Source organism: Larus michahellis, chromosome W, assembly GCF_964199755.1.
Source record: "Larus michahellis chromosome W, bLarMic1.1, whole genome shotgun sequence".
Lineage (NCBI taxonomy): Eukaryota > Metazoa > Chordata > Aves > Charadriiformes > Laridae > Larus > Larus michahellis.
In genome coordinates, this window is record NC_133929.1 from 6,256,496 (window position 1) to 6,281,570 (window position 25,075).

Genomic DNA, 25,075 nt, shown 5'->3' on the forward strand with positions numbered 1-25,075 from the left:
CAGCCTTCTCATTTTCAAAATTGTTTCTAATGCGTTGTTTCCAAACATTTGAAGTGAAAGAGGCCCTAGGAAGCTCTCTATAGGGCAACTATAAAGCGATAGCCTGTCTTTTATTAATTCCATATTAGACAATTCAGATTTCTCCCCATTAAAGTGAGACCTTGACACAAGCCAGGATGCTATTGGCCTTCTTGGCCACCTGGGCACACTGCTGGCTCATATTCAGCTGGCTGTCTACCAATGCCCCCATGTCCTTTTCCATGGGGCAGCTTTCCAGCCACTCTTCCCTAATCCTATAGCGTTCATGGGGTTGTTATGACCCAAGTGCAGGACCCAGCACTTAGCCTTGTTGAATCTTATTATATATAAAATGCCAGAACAACATATAGCTGGGTAAAGAGCATTGCTGTGTGGGAGGAAGAGTTGACAGCCTTTCTTGTGTATAAAGTAGACATGATGAAATGACAAGTGACAGCAAAAAAGTGTCATATGAGGGAATTTCAATAAAGAAGCACTGTTTTCAGAAACTGTACGTTTGCAATACAGCAATAACTTCTCCTTGAATTGCTTTAGTTTCTACTATGTATTGCTTTATGTTTAGAAAGCACCTTCCTAATCTGCACCTGCAATACCACTTTCTTTTGAGAGCTGATAGAGACTTTCGTAGAGCTGAGATGGAAGCGTCATCAATTAAAATCACCACAGGCTTTGGTACTAAGAGAGCAGATCATTTGAAGTAGTGTGCATCAGTTATATTTCACCCAGACCTGTATTTAGGGTATGTACCTAGCTGATATCTTGTAAAAATCTGGTGTAGATTAAGCAGAACATGCTTTTCTCTCTGCTAAACAGGAGACATTTCTTTGCCCTTGATCCTCCGTGTATATAGGCTACTACTTGCAGTGACTTCAGGATATCTTTGTATGCTGTTCTGTGTTTGACTTCATTTAGGACTTCTACTTTTAACAGCTTCCAGAAAAATAATGATCAGCCTGCTTAGATCTAAGTGACATAATTTGAGTTTTTTATGATATATTTGAGACCCTGCACTACTTGATGTTAATCTGCGTGGGTTTTGGGTGGTGTCGTGGTTTTGGCCCAATTGGCCAATGGCCAGCAACAGATGGTCCCCACCAGCCTCTCATACACGGAGAGGAGGAGGAGAGATAAAGAGAGATTTATGAGTTTAGAAGAAATAAACTATTTTAATGAAATATTAATAATAAAATAAAAAGGAAAATAATGAAATAGATACAGTATATGCAAAACCGTATTAAGCTCCCAGGATGATGTCACCGGCAGGCACTGGGGAAGTCCCAGACTGGACTCAGCGACGGGTGGGAACTGAATTCCAGAGCTGGAGTCAGGAACACACGGATTGGGATCAAAGGCAGAGGAACAGACAGGGTCCTCCTCGGACATCAGCCATTGAAGAAATGGCCTTTGATCCCTCAGCTTTTATACAGAGCATGGGGCAGATGGGATGGAATACCCTGTTGGTCAGTTTTGGGTCACCTGTCCTGTCCGCTCCTCCCTGCAGGTGGGACCCCTCTGGCTTTTCCATTTCTGACCCTCCAATGGGGCAAATAATGAAATTAGCTGACCTTGGTTGTTATAGCAATAAGTCTAAGCAAGAGCCTCTCTGCATACCATTCCTTGGCACAAACTGTCTTATCACTCTGAATGAACTGCTTTAGACACAACATGCTGTTAATTTCAGAGAGTTAGAAGAGGCCTAGCTAAGAAGTAAAATTACTGAACAGAAAGTTGGTTCTGTTTTACCTCAAACCAGGACAGGTGGGGTTTTTTTTGAGAGGACTTCTCATGAAGGGCAGAGATGGAGAAAAGGAGAAAATCACAGAATCACAGAAACTTCAGAGTTGGAAGGGACCTCTAGAGATCATCTAGTCCAACTCCCCTGCTAAAGCAGGATTGCCTAGAGCACATCACTCAGGACTGCATCCAGGCGGGTCTTGAAAGTCTCCAGAGAAGGGGACTCCACAACCTCCCTGGGCAGCCTGTTCCAGTGCTCTGTCACCCTCACCGTAAAGAAGTTTTTCCGTGTATTTGAACGGAACTTCCTATGTTCCAACTTGTGCCCGTTGCCCCTCGTCCTGTTACTGGGAACCAATGAAAAGAGTCTGGCACCATCCTCCTTAAACCCACCCTTTAGATACTTGTATGCCATAATAAGGTCTCCCCTCAGCCTTCTCTTCTCCAGGCCAAAGAGTCCCAGCTCTCTCAGCCTTTCCTCATAAGGGAGATGCTCCAGTCCCTCAGTCATCTTTGTTGCCCTATGCTGGACCCACTCCAGTAGTTCCCTGTCCCTCTTGAACTGGGGAGCCCAAAACTGGATGCAGTATTCCAGTTGTGGCCTCACCAATGCAGAGTAGAGGGGGAGAATGACCTCCTTCGACCTACTGGCCACACTCTTCCCTATGCAGCCCAGGATTCCATTGGCCTTCTTGGCGACAAGGGCACACTGCTGGCTCATGGATAATTTACTGTCTACCAGGACCCCCAGATCCTTCTCCTCAGAACTACTTCCCAGCAGGTCCACCCCTAACCTATACTGGTGCTTAGCATTCTTCCTTCCCAGGTGGAGGACCTTACACTTGCTCTTGTTGAACCTCATTAGGTTCTTCTCTGCCCAGCTCTCCAGCCTGTCCAGGTCACACTGGATGGCAGCATGGCCCTCTGGAGTGTCGGCCACCCCTCCCAGTTTGGTATCATCAGCAAACTTGCTGAGGATATACTCTGTCCCCTCATCCAGGTCATTAATGAATATACTGAACAAAATTGGACCGAGTATTGACCCCTGGGGGACACCACTGGTTACAGGCCTCCAACTGGACTCTATGCCGCTGATCACAACCCTCTGAGTTCTGTCACACAGCCAGCTCTCGATCCACCTCACTGTCACCTCATCTAGCCCATACTTCCTCAGCTTCCTAATGAGGATGTTATGGGAGACAGTGTCAAAAGCCTTGCTAAGGTCAAGGTAGATGACACCTACGGCTCTCCCCTCATCCAGCCAACCCGTTATAACATCATAGAAAGCTATCATCAGATTGGTCAAGCATGATTTACCCTTGGTAAATCCATGCTGACCACTTCCAATGACTTCCTGTTCCTCTACGTGTTTGGAGACGACATCCAGAATGAGTCGCTCCATTACCTTCCCAGGGACAGAGGTGAGACTAACCGGCCTGTAGTTCCCTGGCTCCTCCTTCTTGCCTTTTTTAAAGATTGGAGTGATGTCAGCCTTCCTCCAGTCCTCAGGCACCTCTCCTGTTCCCCATGACCTTTCAAAGACGATGGAGAGTGGTCTAGCAATAACATCTGCCAGCTCTCTCAGCACTCGCGGGTGCATCCCGTCAGGGCCCATGGACTTATGAATGTCCAGATTGGCCAAGTGGTCTCTGACCCGGTCCTCCTCAACTAAGGGAAAATCTTCCTCTCTCCAGACCTTCCCCCTTGCCTCCAGGGTATGGGATTTGTGAGGGACAGCTTTATCAGTGAAGACCGAAGAAAAGAAGGCATTCAGTAACTCTGCCTTCTCTGTGTCTTCCACCACTAGGGCACCCGTCTCATTCATCAGTGGGCCTACATTTTCCCTAGTCTTCCTTTTTCTATTGATATACTGAAAGAGTCTCTTCTTGTTATCTTTAACCGTGGTGGCCAAGCTGAGTTCTGATTGAGCTTCGGCCCTTCTAATTTTCCCCCTACATAGCTTTGTTATATCTTGATAATCCTCATAAGTTGCCAATCCCTTTTTCCAGAGAATGTAAGCTTTCCTTTTTTTCCTGAGGTCCAGCCAAAGCTCTCTATTTAGCCAGGCTGGCCTTCTTCCCCGTCGGCTCGTTTTTCGAGACATGGGGATGGCCTTCTCCTGTGCTTCTAAGAGCACCTGCTTGAAGTATGACCAGCCTTCCTGGGCACCTTTGCTCTTCAACACTGCCTCCCAAGGGACACTCTCGACCATGCTCCTAAGCAGGATAAAGTCTGCCCTTCAGAAATCCAAGGTGGCAGTTCTGCTGGCTCCCTGCCTTGCCTCAACAAGAATTGAAAATTCTATCATTTCATGGTCACTGTGCCCAAGACGACCTCCAACCTTTACATCCCCCACAAGACCTTCTCTGTTAACAAACAGTAGGTCCAGTAGGGCACTTTCCCTAGTAGGTTCCTTCACCAGCTGTGTTAGGAAGTTGTCTTCCACACACTCCAGGAACCTCCGGGACTGTTCCCTCTCTGCTGTATTATATTTCCAGCAGACATCTGGGAAGTTGAAGCCCCCCACAAGAACAAGGGCAAATGATCGTGAGACCTCTGCCAGCTGCTTATAGAATACTTCATCAGATTCTACATCCTGATTAGGGGGTCTATAACAAACTCCCACCACGATGTTCGGCTTATTGGCCTTCCCCTTGATTCTTATCCATACACACTCAACACTGTCATTCACACCGTTAAGTTCCAGACATTCAAAACTGCCCCTAACATAGAGGGCCACCCCGCCACCTCTCCTTCCTTGCCTATCCCTTCTGAAAAGTTGGTAGCCATCAATTACCGCACTCCAGTTGTGCGCGTCTTCCCACCACGTTTCTGTGATGGCAACTATATCATAGTTTCCTTGCTGAACAATGGCCTCCAGCTCCTCCTGTTTATTCCCCATGCTGCGTGCATTAGTGTAGATGCACTTCAGCTGGGCTAACTGTCCTGCTACTTCCTTGGGGACAAGCCCTAATGCTAACACTTTTACCCAGAAGCACTGGTATGCTGCTCCCGGGCACCACTTTTGTAGTCCTGGTTTCATCCCCATCCCCCTTCAAACCTAGTTTAGAGCCCTATGAATGAGCCCTGCTAATTCTTGTCCCAGTCTCTTTCTTCCCCTTCGGGTTAGGCTTCCCCCGCCTGATGCCAGCATGCCTGGTTTCCTGTAGATCAGCCCATGTTCAAAAAAGCCAAAGTCCTACCAGATGCACCAGTCTCAGAGCCAGGAGTTAATTTGCTGGCTCCTCCTATTTATTACCTCATCAACCCCTACAAATGGTGGGATAGAGGAGAACACTATTTGTGCTCCCGATCCCTTAACCAGCCGCCCCAGGGCCCTAAAGTCATTCTTCATTGCCCTCAGACTTCTGGTACCTACCTCATCACCACCTACCTGAAATATCAGTAGTGGGTAGTAATCTGATGTCTGAACCAGGGAAGGGAGTTTCCTCCGTATGTCCTTAATTCTGGCCCCAGGGAGGCAGCTGACTTCCCTGTGGGATGGGTCCGGTCTACAAATAGGGCCCTCTGTTCCCCTCAGAAGGGAGTCACCTACTACAATTACCTTTCTTTCTTTCTTGGTTGAGGAAGTCCTGAGGCGTGGGGGTGAGTGACCAGCACTGGGCAACTCACTGGATGGATTATCCTCTCCATCCTCAGTCGCCTGGTCCTCGATTTCCAAAGCCCCATACCTATTATGCAAGGGCAATTGGGATGGTGAGGGGGACCGTGAGGGGTTGCGCTTGCCTCTCCGAGGAGGGATCTGACTCCACTCCCCCTTATCCCTTGAGTCCTCTCCTTCTGCCTGGTGACAGGAGGGAAGGGGATCATCCACTTCTGATAGAGCCTCTTCCTGCTGCCTTTGTCTCAGGGTATGGCTCCACCAATCCACCAAAATTAAATTTTCTTTTATATATATATATATATATATAAGCACAGAGAAGTTGAATAATTCACTATAAAATGGCTTGAGCTAGAGAAGCACTGCCCAAACTCTGGACAAGATTTAGAGGTGATCAGAAAAGATAATTTCTCTGAAAGTGAAAAGTAAAAGGGAATAAAAAATAAAAAGGAAAATTTACATGTCTCTGGGACCATCAGTGGCAATTCTTTGTTTCAAGAAACAAATTTCAGTTTTGAGTTTCTAGCAGTAAGTAGCTTTTAAAGCTATTAAATAGGTGTTTTAATAAAATGCTTGTGGCTAATGCTAAATGGTAGATTTAACACATGGTATAATTAGATTAATTTTTTTTAGCCTTATCAAAAGCCTCCAGAAACTTACAAGGTTAAAATATTTTCTAAATCATGCAAATGTTGGTGGCTTTCGGAATTCTGATTTGTACTTCAAAAGAGATGCTACCCTGTGTGAGTACAAAACATCATTCACAGCTTAAGAAAAGAAGAGACATCAGTTCTTTATTTCATTGCTATGGTAGTATGATACAATTTCAGTGCATCTACTGTGTGTGTATAAAGCAAAGCTTCTGAGATAGGTCACCAAAATGCTTCCACTCCCCTCAAACATTTAATACACAAACCTGCATCTCCTGTACTTCTGTTTAAAATTTATTTATTCTTTTTGTGGGGTAAAGATTACCTGGTGTGTTCTTTGGAATCCAAATTCTGCAGATTTTTGTCAAGGGAACAAACTGAGGAAAACCATTAAATGATATTTCATATTCCACTTACAGGATCCCTTTACATGTCTGTTTCTCTCATCTCATTTCCCTTGTGCTCCCTGCCACCCCCACTACCACCCCCTTAGGAAAGGGAGGTTGGACACTGTGGGACAAGGAAAGAAAAAAATCTCAAATAACACAATTCCAATTTGAAATTTTTTTTGCCTTTGATATGAAATGTTTCAGTAACTTGACCCAAACAGTCATTTAACAAGTTAATCATAATGTGGGGGTTGGGGTGCGTGCATGTGTTTTGGGGGGGGGGGGGGTGTTTCAGTTTTCCTCCTCCCAAGAAAACATCCCCAAGAAACACAGATACAAGAAATGGGATCTCATTGCAGTTAGGTTGTCAGAGTTAGGACATACATGTGTTCTGTCAGAAATGTCTCCCTTACTTTAAAACAAGCCTTCAAATGTTGTAAATACTCAGTTGCTTGTATATTGAAGTCCTTTCCACGAGCATGATACAAATGCAAAGCTGTTTTATAGATCACCTTTATAGTCAGATCTCATTATTGGAATGATTAATGGTATTTATATTTTAAGGTTAATTTATGGTAAATTACCAAATGGAGTTTGGGGCATGGACAAAGGCTAACTGGAATTTATTTCAGCTGGGCTTATCAGCTTGGGCACATGACTAGCATTAGAAATAAGCACAGAATAGGCACAAATGATACACTGAGGGAAATTAGTGAAATTGTGCTATTCTTCTAAAGCAAAAGATGAATGGGCTGCTTCTGTGCTCCTTTGAGTTTAAATATACTAAATTTATTGAAGAACCAATCTATGTGTCAATTCCTATTTACAGAACAACAGTACTGCACATATTCTTTCCAGTACAGGGTCTCAGAAAATACAACTTCAGAATAATAACATTTGTAGTCTTGTCTGTAAAAGTTTTGTAGCCTTTGTAAGCGTGCTCCCCCACTCCTGTCTCCTATGTTATATCCTCCTAAAACAGGTGACTGCTTACAATGCTCTTCATATCCATTCATCCACACTAGTCAGTCTTTTTAGTTCTCTGAATGAGTCTATGTCTTCACTAAGTAGCAGCACATCTTAACAGGAGCAGTTTCGTAGAGCAAAACAGTTGGTGTTGAGGAACCAAGGTGAACATTAGATGTGTTTCAGGGTTTAATTCAGACTGGCTTTCCTAGTCCTCTGGCCTCAATGTCCATTAGCAATTGGAGTGTATCAGCTAGGAGAGTGTCTTCTAGTTCAGCTTCATCCAAAAGAAATCCAGTTTATGCACTCTAAGATTACCCTGAAATTCAAATTGAAGCATGGTAGACAGGGACTGGCAAAGTCCCTTCAAAACCATGCTCCTGATCCAAGCTAAAACACTAATGTAAATGCAAACTAAGTGCCTCTGCAGCAAAAAAGCATCAGTTTTATTTGCTATTAGAGTGAACTGCTTTGGGATCTTTGTTTAGCAGAGCATTTAAATATTGTTCTGTTGCTTCAAAGAGATCGCATCGGTGGGCACATGCCAAGATGTAACTGGTTTCAATGGCCTCTGATAAGAAACTTGCTTAAGAATCAGGGTTTGATGATGATTCATTTTAACTAGTGGTTACTATTTCATTAGTTGATGAGTGGAGAATCATTTAGTCCTTCACAAGATCCAGCATTTTAATGCTGTTACTGCTATACCATCATTCTTAGCAACAAATAAAGAAGAAAATAAGTTGAGTTGCTCAAAGAAAGAGTTCAGTTCTCTGCATATCAAAACCCTACCGTGTCAAAACTCCATTAAAACCAGCAGAACATGGATGTATTATTTGTACGCACAAATGACTTTGGCTTTCTGTTATTCTACAAAAAGAGACAATATAAACTAAGCTTCCACAAAAGAGAAACAATTTTAAGTGTTTTGAGGGAGTCATGTGTTCCAGTAGCGTGTGACTTTCCAGAGATTCTTCCCGCTTTAGAATGAGGACTACAACACAGACAAACTGTCCCAGCATTTTACAATATTATATTGTGTAAATATAGTAACTATGTTTTTAAAATAATCATTACGCCTGGTGGAGATGCTCCTAATACTGAACATTATAGATTAGGAGTTTTCATCCAGTGTAAACATAAACTGGGTGCAAGATGTCTCCTCTCAAGTTAGTCACATATGTTTTGCTATCTTATATCATGCATAACTTAAGAAATAGTTAGCTGTGCTGTATATATGTGAGTTTGACTTCTAGATTGAAATATTAATGCATTGGGACATGGCTAGAGATTCTTTTGTAACTATTTATGTCTTTATAAAATATATCAGCTTTCTGTATTTCAGACTTCTAAATTAATTTCCATGAATGCTTTCTCTCTGAAAGCCCTTGGAAACTACATGACAATGTTTTTATAACTATGGTTATTTCATTTAGTGGATCCTCTCAAATTGGGGATAGAGAATTCACTAATAGTTTAGATATAGAACAGCTCATTTTGTTTTGCTATTCCTGTGTGAGTGGTTTTGCTTCCCCCCACCCCATGGCTGTTAAATACCGATGCAGTAAGGAATTGAAACCTGCTTTTAGCAATAGCAAAAAGGTACAGGAAAGGATGAAAAGTGGTTTTTTACTTGCTGGCTAAGCCCTGTAATGTATTCTCATAGCTGCAGGCTCTGATTCATAAAGATTCATTTGTGGCTGTGTTTCAATAGCAGTGAGTCCACTCATGAGGCATGTACCTTCCTGTCTGAGTCTAGGTGTTCTTAAGATCTTATTGCTGATTAGAAATGGACATTGAGCAGGCTTTAAGACAATGGGAAGCTTTTAATTGATCTTAAGTAGTTTCGTAGCTATTAAACTGTATTGTGTTTAACATACTGTAAATTGTAGTGGTTGCAGGCTGTGTGGTTCACTCTACTCAAGCTTACTGCCTCTGGCCTAAAAGATGAGGACAGTATTTTCCATTTTATTCCTCTAGATGCAATGCTCAGCTGGAGGCAGAGCGCCAAAGCGACTTTTACTAGAGGAAGTCCTTACTGCCTCTAATTTCTGATTTGCCTGCTATTACATGAATAAAAACTGAAACCATGACTCTGACAAAGAGGAGACAGAAGTTAAACTATTCTTACATTATATCTCATGGCACAGTAATCAGAGTATCCTTAGGATCTAATCTGGCATCCTGTTTTAATATCACACTACATCTCTGCAGCTCTCACGCTACAACCATGCAGAGTGAAAGTTATCTGAGTATACAGGCTACACTAAGGATATGGCTGTGACAAAACCTGATCAAATTCAAGGCATTATTCTGCACATCACAGTGAAGTATGTTACTAGAAAAATGGGCATAAGTTCCTATGGCAAGACAACACAAACTCTGTAAGTTAGCTGTTTATTACACTCTACTAATGCTCTTTGACCCCTAATTCTTGATTTGAATTATTAAACATCAAATTTGACCTATCATGTTTAAATACATATATAGACAGAAGTCACCATGTAGATTGTTAACAGATATTGTTACAGTGAAATGTAGTAAGGTTATTTATGAATGTTTGGTTGGTTTAAATGTTAGGAGTGGTATCAGTGCTGGTCTAACAATCTACTATAGATCCTCCAAGTAAAAACAAAGCACATTGGACTCTGCCTTTTGACTCCTATGAAAATATCCTATGATGTATGAAATAATCTATGGACAGTTAAATTCTATGTGTATGTCAAACATTGTTTCTTTAAATGAATCTCAATCAGATGGTTTCTTTACCTGCCTTTCAGAAAAGGCGACGGCAGATTGACCGAAGCATGATTGGGGAGCCAACAAACTTTGTTCACACGGCTCATGTAGGATCAGGAGACCTATTCAGCGGAATGAACTCGGTAAGCATGAGTAGATGAAGAATATTTCATCTTTGATACAATATATGAACATGACTATTGTGGCTGAAGCAATTAGTTGAAGGAATGGTTCTCAATTGAGTTATAAGAGTTTCTGTAAAGCTGAAAAACAACCTGCTAGTGTCTTAATTCCAAGCCTTAACCACTTTGCATTCAAGATTATGGAATATCATAATAAAAATGCCTATGTTTATTGACAATGCAAAGTACATTTTTTATAAATTGTACAAGGTATATGTAGAGTACTTCTTAAATTTATTCCAATAACATGTTGTCACATCCCACTCTCAGGAAAGAGGGGGGGGGTAAGTAACTCAGATTCGTAAATCCCCAACAGCACGGACTAAGGTGAGATAAATCTCAAGGTCTGTATACAAACATTTATTAGTTTCCCAAAATGATTAGTATAGGTATTAACTAAAATAGAGGTATATTTTAAAATATACTAGAGTATTTTAAGAAAACACCTTTTAAAGTATCTTATAATTCTGATTAGATTTCTTAAGTATTTTTTTTAAATGTTGTTTATATAAAATTCTGTAACTTTCCTTAGTTTATGGTTCACACAAATATTCTTATTGTGTGTACTTATTGAGGTTCTCACTATTTGCAATGTGAGTTATTTGCAGATCAAGCAACACTGATGTCACAAATGGGGTTTTGTAGCTTCCTGTAGATGATAGGATCTATAAGTATATTTATATCTTTGAAAGTGAAAAACAGAGGCTGAGTGGTGGGTTAGCCTTTACCAACAGCCAAACTCACACCTAGCCACTCACTCACTCCCCCTCCTCAGTGGGAAAGGGGGAGGAAATAGAATGAGAAAGCTCATAGGTTGACATAAAGATGGGACATCGCTTACCAATTACTGTCATGGGAAAAACAGACTCAACTTGGGGAAAATTAATTCAGATAGTGAGAAACAAAAAGACAAACATTAAAACAAGAAATCTTCTCCCCCCTTTCCCAGGCTCAACTTCACTCCTCCTTGACCAGCCCAACGAGCTCTGTGGGGGGAGGGGTTTATAGTCAGTACATAGTAGTTTCTCTCTGCTGCTCCTTCCTTTTCACAGAATTGTAGAATTGTTTGGGTTGGAAGAGACCTTCAAAGATCATCTAGACCAACCCTCCTGCCATGGTGTTACGCCCCGGTCCGACTACATTGGGCCCAGGAGAGGTTCTCAATGATTCCAAGTGTGAGATTAAGACACAAACAAGGTCAGATGCCACTCACTGCAGGTTTATTGTTATTCCCCAGCAACAATAACTGAGATGAGCGATAGAGTAAAGGCGTAAGTAGAGGAAAGGTAGAAAGGAGAAGCAGTATTATAAAGCACAGCAAAAGTATAGTCACCACCACAAGCCCAACAACACCTTGGCAGTCCTCTGGAATTTCAGCAGTATCCCACTGATTCATGGGTGGCAGTCCCAATTCCCAAATTGTGGTGGGTCACCACGCCAGTTATAGTCCAGGTAGCCCAGGTCGGTCCATAGCTTGGCCAATCAGCATGACAGTGGCCTTTACCCAGCTAATTGTCATTTGACACGGTCACTGTATAAGCTTTTCCTGACCCCTGCTGCTTGGGCAGCACTTGGCTCAGCACAGTCATTATGAGCCCTGGAATAGGCATGGTCTGGCTACTCTGATAACCAAAGGCCTACACCCTTTTCAGTTGATGGCAACACACCCTCTTCAGCTGATGGCAATCTTGGGTGGTGACTGGTAAGCAAGAGAATGGTTTGCAGAAGGTGCTAAATAGATACAAGCAAGCTTGCTGTCGATTTGCAGAAGCTTAAGCAAGCTTTGAGACAATTATTTTAAAGTTCCAGTCTCTCACACATGGGCAGGGACATCTTCCACTAGATAAGGTTGCTCAAAGCCCCATCCAACCTGACCTCAAACACTTCCAATGATGGAGCATCCACAACTTCTCTGGGCAACCTGTTCCAGTGTCTCAGCAGACTTATTGTAAACTTTTCTTTCCCTTATGTTCAATCTAAATCTACCCTCTTTCAGTTTAAAACTGCTGCCCCTTGTCCTGTCACTACAGGCTTTGGTAAAAAGTCTCTCTCTCCATCTTTCTTACAAGCCCCTTTTATATATTGAAAGACCACAATAAGGTCTCCCCAGAGCCTTCTCTTCTCCAGGCTGAACAACCCCAACTCTCTCAGACATTCTCCAGAGAAGAGGTGTTCCAGCCCTCTGACCATTTTCACAGCCCTCCTCTGGACCCACTCTAACAGGTCCATGTCATTCTTGTACTGGGGACTGCAGAGCTGGACGCAGTACTCCAGATGGAGTCTCACAAGACAAGTAGAGGGGGAGTCCTTCTCTGCAGGACTGCTCTCAATCCACTCAATCCATTGATTGCCCAGTCTGTAATGATATTGGGGATTGCCCCAACCCAGGTAAAGGACTTTGCACTTGGCCTGGTTGAACTTCATGAGATTTGCACAGGCCCACTTCTCCAGTCTGTCAAGGTCCCTCTGGATGGCATCTCTTCCCTCTAGTGTATTACCTGCACCACTCAGCTTGGTGTCATACACAAACTTGCTGAAGACACTGTCTATGTCATTAATGAAGATATTAAACAGTACCAGTCCCAATACAGACCCCTGAGGGACACCACTTGTCGTGGTTTTGGCCGGATTGGCCAATCAGAACAACAGATGGCCCTCCCCCCCCACTCTCCAAAGAGAGGAGAGGAAGAGATAAAGAGATTTACGAGTTTAGAAAAAGAACTAAACTACTTTAATGAAAATAATAATAATTAAGGAAATAATAAATAATAATAAAATAAAAATTAAAAAAAGTATACAATATATACAAAACCGTATCCAGCTCCCAGGATGACGATCGCGTCACCAGCAGACACAGGGAAAGTCCCAGACTGGAGTTAGCAATGGACAGGAGCTGAATTCTGGAACTAGAGTCAGGAATGCTCGGATCGGGATCAAAGGCAGACGAACAGACAGGGTCCTCCTCAGACGTCGGCCACTGAAGAAAGAGAGTTGACCTTTTTTGATCCCTTAGCTTTTATACTGAGCGTGATGCAGATGGGATGGAATACCCTGTTGGTCAGTTTTGGGTCACCTGTCCTGTCTGCTCCTCCCTACAGGTGGGACCCCTCTACACTTCTCTGCTTCCGACCCTCTAACGGGGCAAACAGTGAAGTTAGCTGACCTTGGTTGTTGCAGGAATAAGTATAAGCAATATACTGTGCATACCATTCCTTGGTATAATCAGGTCTTATCCCTCTGAGAGTGAACAGTGTCTGAACAATATGCTGTTAATTTCAGACTTCAGTCAGTTAGAAGAGGCCCAGCTAAAAAGTAAAATTACAAAATAGAAAATCGGTTCTGTTTTACCTCAAACCAGGACACCACTCATTACTGATTTCCATTTGGACAGTGAGCTGTTGACTGTAACTCTTTGGATGCGGCCATCCAGCCAATTCCTTATCCATCTAATAGTCCATCCATCAAATTAATCTCTCTCCAATTTAGAGGCAAGAATGTTGTGGGAGACTGTGTCAAAGGCCTTACAGAAGCCTATGTAGAGGGCATCAGTTGCTCTTCCCTTGTTCACTGATGCAGTCACTCCATCGTAGAAGGCCACTAGTCAGACACGATTTGCCCTTGGTGAAACCATGTTGGCTATCTCCAATCACCTTGCTGTCTTCCATATGCTTCAACATGGCTTCCAGCGGCATCTCCTCCATGATCTTACTGGGCATGGAGGTGAGGCTGACTGATGAATCATTCCCAGGGTCCTCTTTTTAAAAAATGGGTGTGATATTCCCTTTTCTTCAGTCACTGGGGACTTCTCTTGACTGCCATGCCTTTTCAAATATGATGGAGAGTGGCTTGGCAACTACATCTGCCAGTTCCCTCAGGACCTTGGGTCCCATGGACTTGTGTATGTTCAGGTTCCTCAGGTGGTCTCGAACCAGATTGTTTCCTACAATGGGAGAGACTTTATTCCCCCAGTCCCTGCCTTGAGGTTCAGGGACTTGAGAGATGTGGGAACAGTGATTGCCAGTGAAAATGGAGGAGAAAAATCATTGAGTACCTAAGCCTTCTCCATGTTGGTTGGCGCTAGATGTCTGTTATGGTTTGAGAAAACCCATAACAACTTATTGTCGTTTAGACAATTATTCTATTACCCGATGACCCCTCCCCACCCAGAAAGGGGAATCAGGGAAAGCAAGGAAACACAAGGGTTGAAATATAAATAGATTTAATAGGATAAGACTAAATAATTAACAATGATACTAAAGAACCAGTATTCATCCCGATACTAATATAAGATACACCATAATTATACTCAGCCAATTATATCCGTAGGAAGCTGTGCACTCCCAGCAGTGGACAACAAATATCGGACACTATAAGCGCTATGGCTTTGGGAGGAAGGGAAGGCCTCAGGGGTCCGGCACCAGGGCAAGGAGCTCTCTGGACTGCCGCCATCAAGGGAGAGAGAAACTATGCAGCAAACTTTCTAATTTATACTGAATGTGACGTTCATGGTATGAAATAATCCTGTTGGCCAGCCTGGGTCAAATGCCCAGGCCCGCTCCTCCTGATCCCTGCACCTGGCAAGGCTTGTAAACACCGAGACCTTGAATCCCACATAGCCTAGCTGGCTATAAAGTAATTTCCACAAATTCAGACACTAGAGTCTTCTAAAAGTGCATCTCTCCCCAGCATCAGAAGAGAAATTAGTCCTGTGTTGCTCAACCCAGGACAATGTCTTATGTATTGGAGGGGGGTGGTGGTGGTGTATGTTTTATTTAATCTTCCTTTTCTGACCAATGCACCTGTAGAAGCCCTTCTTATGATTCTTCACATCCCTTGCCAAATTCAGCTCCAGCGGTGCCTTAGCTTTCCTGATCCCATCCCTACACACCTGGGCAGCAGCCCTATATTCTTCCCAGGATGTGTGTCTCTGCTTCCACTGCCTACGTGTCGTGGTTTGGCCTCAGACGGCAACAAAGAACCACGTGCCACTCTCTCGGGCTTCCCCAATACGGGGAAGAATCGGAAGAAAAAGGCAAAACTCGTGGGTTGAGACAAAGGCAATTTAACAGAACAGCAAAGGGAACAAGAAAACAACAACAGTAACAGGGATAGAGGAATGTACAAACACAATTATGGAATGGCCAGAGCCTGGGGAGAATTAACCCTGTCCCCGCCAGAACCAGGACACTATGCATGTCCTCCTTGCACTTCAGCTCGACCAGAAGGTCTCCTGCCTTACTTGCCTGGAATTGAGAGCTCTTGTGCTCTAAGAAAAATGTCCTTAATGAGCTGCCAGCTCCCTTTTGCTCCTTTATCCCTGAGGGCAGTTTCCCAGGGGGTCCCTTCCACTAGTTCTTTAAACACCTGAAAATTTGCTCTCCTAAAATTCAGGGTCTTGACTTTACTCTTCGTCTGGCCCGTATCCCTCAAGATTGTGAACTCCATCTGTGCATGATCACTGCAGCCCAGGCTGCCACCAGTCTTGACCTCTCCAATTAGTTCATCTGTTGGTGAGCAACAGGTCCAGTAATGCTTCTCTGGTTGGACTGTCTATCACCTGGATTAAAATGTTATCCTCAATGCACTCCAAGAGTCTCCTGGACTGTGTACAGCTTGCTGCGCTGCTTTTCCAGCAGATGTCAGCATGGTTGAAGTTCCCCAGCAGGATCAGAGCGTGATGCTTCCATGATGCTTCTGGTAGTTGAAGTAAGGCTGCTTCGTCAACATCCTCCCCTTGATCCGGCGGCCTATAGTAAACACCAACCACGAGGTTTCCTTTGTTGGCTTGGCCTCTAATTTTCACCCATAAGTTCTCAACCTGTTCATTGCTGTCTTTCAAAGACAGCTCTCTGCAGTCAATCCATTCTTTTACATAGAGGGCAACCCCAATCCCCTCCTTCCTTGCCTGTCCCCTCTGAACAGTTTATAGCCATAGGTTACAGCACTCCAGTCGTGTGAGTCATCCCACCAAGTTTCAGTGACAGCGATTAGGCCATAGCTTTCCAGCTGCACAGTGGCTTCCAACTCCTTCTGTTTGTTACCTGTGCTGCGTGGGTCCTCCACAGGCTGCAGGAAGTATCTGCTCCCATGCCTGGAGCACCTCCTCCTTCTCTGACCTTGGTGTTCCTTCTGTTGTTTCTCACTCTTTTTGTTCCCTCCTCCTCTCTCTCCAGCGGTTTTGCCCTTTCTTAAATATATTTTCACAGAGGTGTCACCAACTTTGCTCATGGGCTCAGTTTTGGCCTGCAGTGGCGCTGTTGTGGAGCCTGCTGGAACTGGCTGTATCTGGCACAAGACAGTCCCCCACCCTGCAGGGGTGGCCTCTTCTCAGAGGCCACCCCTGCAGCCCTGATGGCCACGTATATCTTAACATATTGGGTATATGATGGCTAAGATAGATATTGAAAGTGACCTTATGAGAACAAATTTATTTTGTACTACTTCATATTTTCTGTGAAATGTCAATATATTTTTAAGGTCAGTAATACGCGATCTTAGAAAAGGGTGGCATATAGATAATGATGAAAAATACTTCTTGACCTTAATAATCCCCTTTAAAGGGGGATTACCTTGACCCTTTTACCTTGTCATCTACCTTGACCTTAGCAAGGCTTTTGACACTGTCTCCCATAACATCCTCATTAGGAAGCTGAGGAAGTATGGGCTAGACGAGGTGACAGTGAGGTGGATCGAGAGCTGGCTGAGTGACAGAACTCAGAGGGTTGTGATCAGTGGCATAGAGTCCAGTTGGAGGCCTGTAACCAGTGGTGTCCCTCAGGGGTCAATACTTGGTCCAATTTTGTTCAATATATTCATTAATGACCTGGATGAGGGGACAGAGTGTATCCTCAGCAAGTTTGCTGATGATACCAAGCTGGGAGGGGTGGCCGACACTCCAGAGGGCCGTGCTGCCATCCAGCGTGACCTGGACAGGCTGGAGAGCTGGGCAGAGAAGAACCTAATGAGGTTCAACAAAAGCAAGTGTAGGGTCCTGCACCTGGGAAGGAAGAATGCCAAACACCAGTATAGGTTAGGGGCGGACATGCTGGGAAGCAGCTCTGAGGAGAAGGACCTGGGGGTCCTGGTAGACAGCAAATTATCCATGAGCCAGCAGTGTGCCCTTGTCTCCAAGAAGGCCAATGGCATCCTGGGCTGCATAGGGAAGACTGTGGCCAGTAGGTCGAGGGAGGTCATTCTCCCCCTCTACTCTGCACTGGTGAGGCCACAACTGGAGTACTGTGTCCAGTTTTGGGCTCCCCAGTTCAAGAGGGACAGGGAACTACTGGAGCGAGTCCAGCGTAGGGCAACCAAGATGATTATGGGACTGGAGCACCTCCCTTATGAGGAAAGGCTGAAAGAGCTGGGACTCTTTAGCCTGGAGAAGAGAAGGTTGAGGGGGGACCTGATTAATGTTTACAAGTACCTAAAGGGTGGGTTTAAGGAGGACGGAGCCAGGCTCTTTTCAATGGTTCCCAGTGACAGGACAAGGGGCAATGGGCACAAGCTAGAACATAGGAAGTTCCGTTCAAATACACGGAAAAACTTCTTTACGGTGAGGGTGACAGAGCACTGGAACAGGCTGCCCAGGGAGGGTGTGGAGTCCCCTTCTCTGGAGATTTTCAAGACCCGCCTGGATGCAGCCCTGAGGGATGTGCTTTAGGCAATCCTGCTCTAGCAGGGGAGTTGGACTAGATGATCTCTAGAGGTCCCTTCCAACTCTGAAGATTCCGTGATTCCGTGATTCCGTAAAGGAATAAAAAAATTTCTCCATGTCAGATTTTAGCAAAGGGGAAGACAGAGTTCTGTCAGGAGTATTAGAATAAAGAACAGAGCTGTAAAGAAAGAAAGTCAGTTTTAACATGGGCAAGTAAGGTCATTTGTAGCTTCCTGGAAACTAGTTTGATTTTTTACAGCTTATTGTGATCAGAAAAAAACTTTTGTAACTCAGTAGTCATTGGGGAAGGGAAAAGCTGGGAAATCTGACGTGGCAAACAAAGCACCAAGTTTTCCCTGAAGCAACATTATAGATTGGAAGTAATTTGTACTAAAACATCTGTAAGCAAGTTAAATAGACAAGCACAGTTTCAGCTTGATAAAATTAAATTAAAGCTAATTATCTATTTAATGCAATATATTACATTAATATTTAAAACTATGTGTAAATTGAAATAATGAAATGAATGAGTGGTATTCTTAATAAAATTTAAAAAAATCCATAGCCTCTTGCTTTTTAGATCTTTTCTGCCCTTCCTGTGAGAACCTTTCTCATTCTCACAGCTGAGCAGCCTCATGGGAGGCATGTGTTGGTTGCCTGAAGCTTTACTCTCTCACCTCAGACTTTTTCCCCTACTTGCCCTCACCTTTGCCTTGCATAATACCCAACTCATCTCCAGATAGTAGATAATCATTATTGGACTTTTTCTTTCATTTTAACACTCATAACTGGTTGTATCTCTTTCTCTTTTTTTCTTTTGGATAATGTGCTGCATCAATGACTAGAGCGATTTTTCTGATCCCAGATAAGAAGAGACAGTATGCAAAAAATAATCCTTTTCTCTCTCTTTTTAGAATCACAAATCTCTATTTTTTCACATTTGCCTATTTTCCCCACCTCTTCCTTGGTGACTCACTGTGGTAATATTTCATCCACTCTCTGTGTTAATTCTTGACAGTGTAAATTCCAAGATTACAGTCTTCTCTTCCTGTGTTTTTCTGGATGCTTAACTTCCTTTATAGTATGGATGTTATACCACTTGTTACTTCTGCCTTCTCTCTTCTGAATACCTTAGGAAGACCTCCTGCAATTTCATTAACTTTTTCCCATATAAATTTGGGAATAAATTCATTAGCTGCCCTGCACCTTTTTCATCAGCATTGTTCTTTATTATATATCCTCACACTTCTGAGTACGGTAGTTTTCTGACTGCTGAAATATTTGGTTTTGTTTGCATTTTCTGTAGAGAACCTTGCTATTTTGTCAAAGGTAAAATTATACAGTAGGAACCCTCTGTGCACTGTTCCCTTCTCATTCCCATCACCTTCTTTCTATTTTATCTTTGTATTCTATGGTGAAGTCTCACTTTTCTTTTTCTGCTTCATAATTCCCAATTTATCCATTGATTTAATGTATTCTGTACTTTTCTTAGTTTTTCTCTTGTTTATTTAGTTTTCTCTTCTTTACTCTTTCAAGGGCCATCTTATTTCCTGATTTTAAAGGAGAGGGAAGAAATTAATTAGGTAGATATGCAACACAACAGATTTATGATCTTTAATTGGTGTGATCCCTTCTAAAATTCTTGAATCCTTATCCTATCTAAATTAGACATAAAACAGAAAATAACCTTTGTTCTTATGTATCATCATAGGGAAGGCAATGGTGTCTCTGAAGAAAAAAAAAGCATTTCATTGTGCTTGTTCTTGTAGTTTAGACTGCCTAAAAAGGAAGGTACTTCAGAAGGAGTGCCACCTTGTCAGCCCACAATTCTGTTAGACCAGGCACAAATACAGGTTGGGCGGAGAATGTATTGAGAGCAGCCCTGAGGAGAAGGACTTGGGGGGGTACTGGTGGATGAAAAGCTGGACATGAGCAGGCAATGTGCGCTCACAGCCCAGAAGGCCAACTATAGCCTGGGCCGCATCAAAAGAAGCATGGCCTGCAGGTTGAGGGAGGTGATTCTGCCCCTCTACTCTGCTCTCGTGAGACCCCACCTGGAGTACTGCGTCCAGCTCTGGAGCCCTCAGCACAGGAAAGACATGGACCTATTGGAGCGGGTCCAGAGGAGGGCCACAAAAATTATCAGAGAGATGGAGCCCCTCTCCTATGAGGACAGGCTGAGAGAGTTGGGGTTGTTCAGCCTGGAGAAGAGAAGGCTCCAGGGAGACCTTATTGTGGTCTTTCAATACTTAAAGGGGGCTTATAAGAAAGATGGGGCCTGTTGCAATAGGACAAGGGGTAACGGTTTTAAACTAAAAGAGACTAGCTATAAGGAATAAATTTTTTACAATGAGTGTGATGAAACATTGGAACAGGTTGCCCAGAGCGGTGGTAGATGCCCCATCCCTGGAAACATTCAAGGTCAGGCTGGATGGGGCTCTGAGCAACCTGATCTAGTTGAAGATGTCCCTGCTCATTGCAGGGGGGTTGGACTAGATGACCTTTAAAGGTCCCTTCCAACCCAAACTATTCTATGATTCTATCATATGTGATACTCAGGTACCAGAGAGATTCTTTTAAACTTTAGAAGTACTCATTAAAATTTACTCTTTAGCTTTGCAATTTGTGTTGATATAATGTTTCTTTTTGAAGTAATGTAGATAAATTGTCAGCTAGAAGGTGACTTGCCTGGGAGATGTGTCTTTCTAGCTCTGTTTCACTAGAGGTAGGGTTCATTCAGATGAAATTAATGGAGTCATTAAATCATTCTTCCAAATACATTTACCTGTATGTTATTTTCTGAAATAGACTGATTACATTCAAATGTCTTTTGTTCCAAAGGCCAACAGAAGATGCTGTCATCATCAGCTTGGTGAAACCTGAAAGTTTTTAAGCCCTACCCCATGAATGGGGTGGTACACTCCCTCCACATTTCCTTATTGTGTTTGTAGTCTCTGGTGTCAAGACCCACTAGAGCATTGGATCTGAACACATATCCATGAAGAAAAATTTGAACATAACATTGCTTTACTGCAGCTTATTTGAATAAATCACCATAGTAGAAAATGGTTTTACATTGTGCTTTTTAAGGATATAAAAAAGCTCAGAGATCTCTTCACAACACTGCAATATACTGTACCATCAAATACAAAGATCCTAAAACAGGCTCCTTTCACATTGGTTTGAGAAACAATGTGCAGGAGTTTTTCTGATTCATTGTGTGTGCTTTGCTTTGCTGTGGATGTCTGTTTAGAAGACACTACTATTTTTTTTTGTCTTTGCAGACAGGGAAAATATCATGCAAGCTACTTGAAGATATTTCTCCAATACGGTTTTAATACAGCTTTCTAGTGGTGTTTTGAGGTCTCTATGAAGGAGCATACCTGAAATAATTGCAAGTAGTGTCCTGCAGACATAGGCTTCTTACTGCAAATGCAATTTCAGAAACTGTAGCTTTAAGTACTTCGTGTTCATTCTGTACTTGTTATGTACACTCTGAGGTGTAAAGAGAAAAAAGCTGAACCTTTAAGATTGGAGCTGTCTTCCTGCAGGCACTAGGAGATTATTATTTTGACTCATACTGCACAAGCACAAAAGAACTACGGAGTCTTTTCCTTTTTATTGATAAAGACAATGAAAGCCATAGAGGGGTGGGTGTGTGGAGGGTGTTTTTTATGTATTTGTTTGCATCAGCTTAAAAATGCCTTAAAATAGTTTCAGTTTTTAAACAAAAACCAAAAAAAATTTCCACACACCACAGCCTCCTTTTTTGTTTAGAAATCCCTATTTTAAATGTTCTGAAATTAGCCATACAGTTCAGTTACTATGCAGATATTTTCTAAATTGACTATTGTATTTTTAATGTAATGGTGTTAACTTCACTGGTTTATCATACTTGGCAAAGAATGTTTCCCATATAACAAGCTAAATTACAGCTTGTCAGATAGAGTTGGATACTGATAATATTTGATTAATTTTCTTGATTAATCAAGCAGCTCAATGAAAGCCTGAATCAGTCAGTTTTCTTTGGGATAGAGGAAAAACTTCTGCATCAGCATGTTCTTTCATCTCCCCCGCTGATCTGCCTGCAGAAGTGAAAATTCCAGAAAGGTTACTCTGTGTATATCTTCATGCAAAAGTAATGTAGCTTTGATGGTGAGAGAGCACTCGAAAAACAAAACAAAAAATAAAACCAAAAGCAAGAAGGTGCCATATTTCACTTCTGTCCACCTGCCTTGTTTTCTCTGACCCCCTTTCCCTTCTGTCTTCAGGTGAGCTCAATTCAGAACCAAATGCAGTCCAAGGGAGGCTATGGTGGTGGCATACCTGCAAATGTTCAGATGCAGCTTGTAGACACTCAGGCAGGATAACCTTGGGCAAACCTTTCCAGTAAGTATTACTGTCTGCTTTTTAGGCACTGGTAGAATAGTGGGGAAGAACGTCCTGCCTGCCACATATCATAATTAGCTCCCTATAAACAGATGCATCCTTATGATGCACGATTTTAAAATGCATTTCTGGGTAGAACATTCAATATCATGTGAGCATGTTGATTTTTATTATGTAATGAACAAGACGTTAATAATTCAGTCCTGAATGCAAATCTGTCCTTAAGCCTGTTTTATGTCCAAGATATTAGTGTAGGCAAATCTTTGCAAGAGAACTTAGTTGCACACCAAATTTCAGAAGAATTTTGTGATATAATTAGGATACCATTTTTGCAACAGTTCCATTTACTTAAGCAAAATATGTGTGGTGTTAAATATGTTATGGTAGGAAAATCATCATTATCAAAACGTACAAAACAGTTTAACGTGTGTTTTCTGTGTTACAGGTTTAAGTGAGTTCCTGTATCTTCTTTCCTCTTTTGCCTTGGTGACTGCTTTGTGTTCAGGATGAGAGAAGTGATGGCTCATTGTTCACACTTTGTGATTACTCCAGTGAAAAGTTGCTGTTCTGCTCTGATGGTGCCATTTATGAGATTGGTCCTACCGTGCCTTTCAGTGACATGCACGCACTGGCCTCCTACCAGTACCATGGACATAGAGATGTTTAGAATCAGTTTTAGCTGTTTGTTAAAGCAAATTAAAGCACCAACCTTAGCTTCCAACATCAATACTTAATGCACAGCATTCTGTTACTCTTTATTCTTTAAATATTTTCTCCAATCAAGTAATTTAGAAATTAGTAAGTTTCCATTAATATTTTTAATCTCTCATTGTTCATATCCATTTTTGAAAGGCCTGGGCCCTGCAAGCACAAATTATCATTTCATACAAAATCAGCAGAATAGATGACTGTGTGCTTTGTGGAGTTGATTTGTATGGTGGCCTGTTTGGTGACAGAAAGAAATTAAATTGCTAACTGCAGACTGATGATACTGTTGTTGGTGAAAAATTTAGCTGTGGCATGTGTCATGCCTGCTTCTGAAAAAGGACTTGTATCTTATCTGCTTCAGAGTTAGGTCTTTATTTTAAGTTTTATCCGACTGGTCTTGAAATAATAAAGAGAAAACTTGCATTCAGAAGGCATTTGTTATAAATGTTCAGTATATTTATTTTGAAAGAGCTGACCTCAAGACTGTAAACTGGTGTAGTATCTAAGTATTGTGGAAGCGCTTTAGTCTATTTAAAAAAATAAAAGAATCATGTTTGGCTGCTTCTTTCTTTTTACAATTTTTCTTAATTTTAGGCTGTATGGTCATTTCCAGTAGCAGTATGTCAGACTACCTGCAATATTAGCTGAAAATTTTAGTAGTCCTCTCTAAGTAGTTGACAGTTTCTATGTACTAAATATTTAGGGGCCATGGAAGTTGCTAAGAGCAACATACTAATCTGGCAGAACAGATGCCAATGAAAACAACGTACAGGGTGACTTTTTACAAAGTCAGCAAAAAGCCTTTTGCTCAGGTTACAAAGCATGTTTCTCTTTCACACGTTGTGAAAATTGTATTTTGATATTGCACTGTTTTTGAATTATCTCTGTAAATTGTCCTTTTATTTTTCTCCTTGTTGGTGGTTTGAAACAAGGTGATGGTTTGAAACCTGAGTTAAATTTTTATGTGGAAAAAAATTATCCTAACAACTGAGGCATAACTGAGCCTAATAGTTTCCATGTTTACACATAAACACACATGTGTTTATAAATAAAGATTGCTTCATAAATAAGTTTATCCTCTTCCTCTGCTTTCCCTGATTTCACATTGCAATAGTTATCCAATTGATTTAAACATTTATTAACCCCTCAGTTCACAAAGAGCATGCAGAATACAAGAGCTATGGAGGTAGTCGGCCTTCCCTAAGTTGTATTCCAGTGGTAGGTGTCAATTATCTGGTTGAATAGTTCCAGTTAGGTTGGATAGTCTTCACTAATAAAGGTACTGATTCTTGATGACACAAGATCAGATGTTCAGTTGTCTGGGGTGCATAAAGACATAGCAATGCAGTGACATTTTTAGGGGTCAACATTTCTGATGCCACTTGATCAATGAGTCTTAAATATACTATGATTACAAAATGATTTGAACTCTGTCATCAGTAACTGCAGCTTAAATTTACTTGCTAAAACTATCTTGCATTCCTCAAAATGTCTTCAGATCAATAGCCAGAAAAAAAAATGGCATATTTTTATGGCATACTTTTTTGTACATTGTGTTAATTCTTTAATAAAATCAGTTCAGTGCTGCCTTGTAGATATTAAAAGGAAAGTATTGACTTTGATTCAATAAATGTTTTTCTTTCAATTGGTGACCGACCCTTTTTCTTTTTCATTATTTACATTTGCATTAGAAAAAGACTTGCAGCCTACAGACAAATTTGTGGTGAAAATTCTCTGAAGAGTAACCTGTTAGTGTGAGAAGAAAGTAATTTTCAGGCTTGAGCTTTCATGCCACTTGACCCTTTTGTTGTCAAAGGGATTAATCCTTAATTTTATTAGCAGTTTTGTATATAGCAGTTTATGTTTACCAGGACCTCTGCAAGGATCTCAGAGAGGTTTCTTACTAAGAAATAAATTGGAAACCTTCCTACAGGATTTCTTCACTTTTGACTACAAATAGTATGTGTGTTTCCTTGCTTACTCTTGATTGTGATGCAGATTAT

At 42.0% G+C, this 25,075-nt stretch overlaps 1 protein-coding gene across 3 annotated transcripts in view; it reads left to right on the top strand.

Moving 5' to 3' along the window:
• LOC141735575 (CDC42 small effector protein 2-like) overlaps positions 1-24,723 on the top strand; it is a 74,320-nt gene extending 49,597 nt beyond the window's left edge. For all 3 annotated transcript variants that reach the window (XM_074568589.1, XM_074568591.1, XM_074568588.1), the window contains 3 exons: positions 10,181-10,282; positions 22,247-22,364; positions 22,810-24,723. In XM_074568589.1, the coding sequence (XP_074424690.1) occupies positions 10,181-10,282; positions 22,247-22,345 (201 nt within the window). In that variant the 3' untranslated portion in view covers positions 22,346-22,364; positions 22,810-24,723. The remainder of the gene's footprint in view (positions 1-10,180; positions 10,283-22,246; positions 22,365-22,809) is intronic.
• The last annotated feature ends 352 nt before the right edge of the window (positions 24,724-25,075 follow it).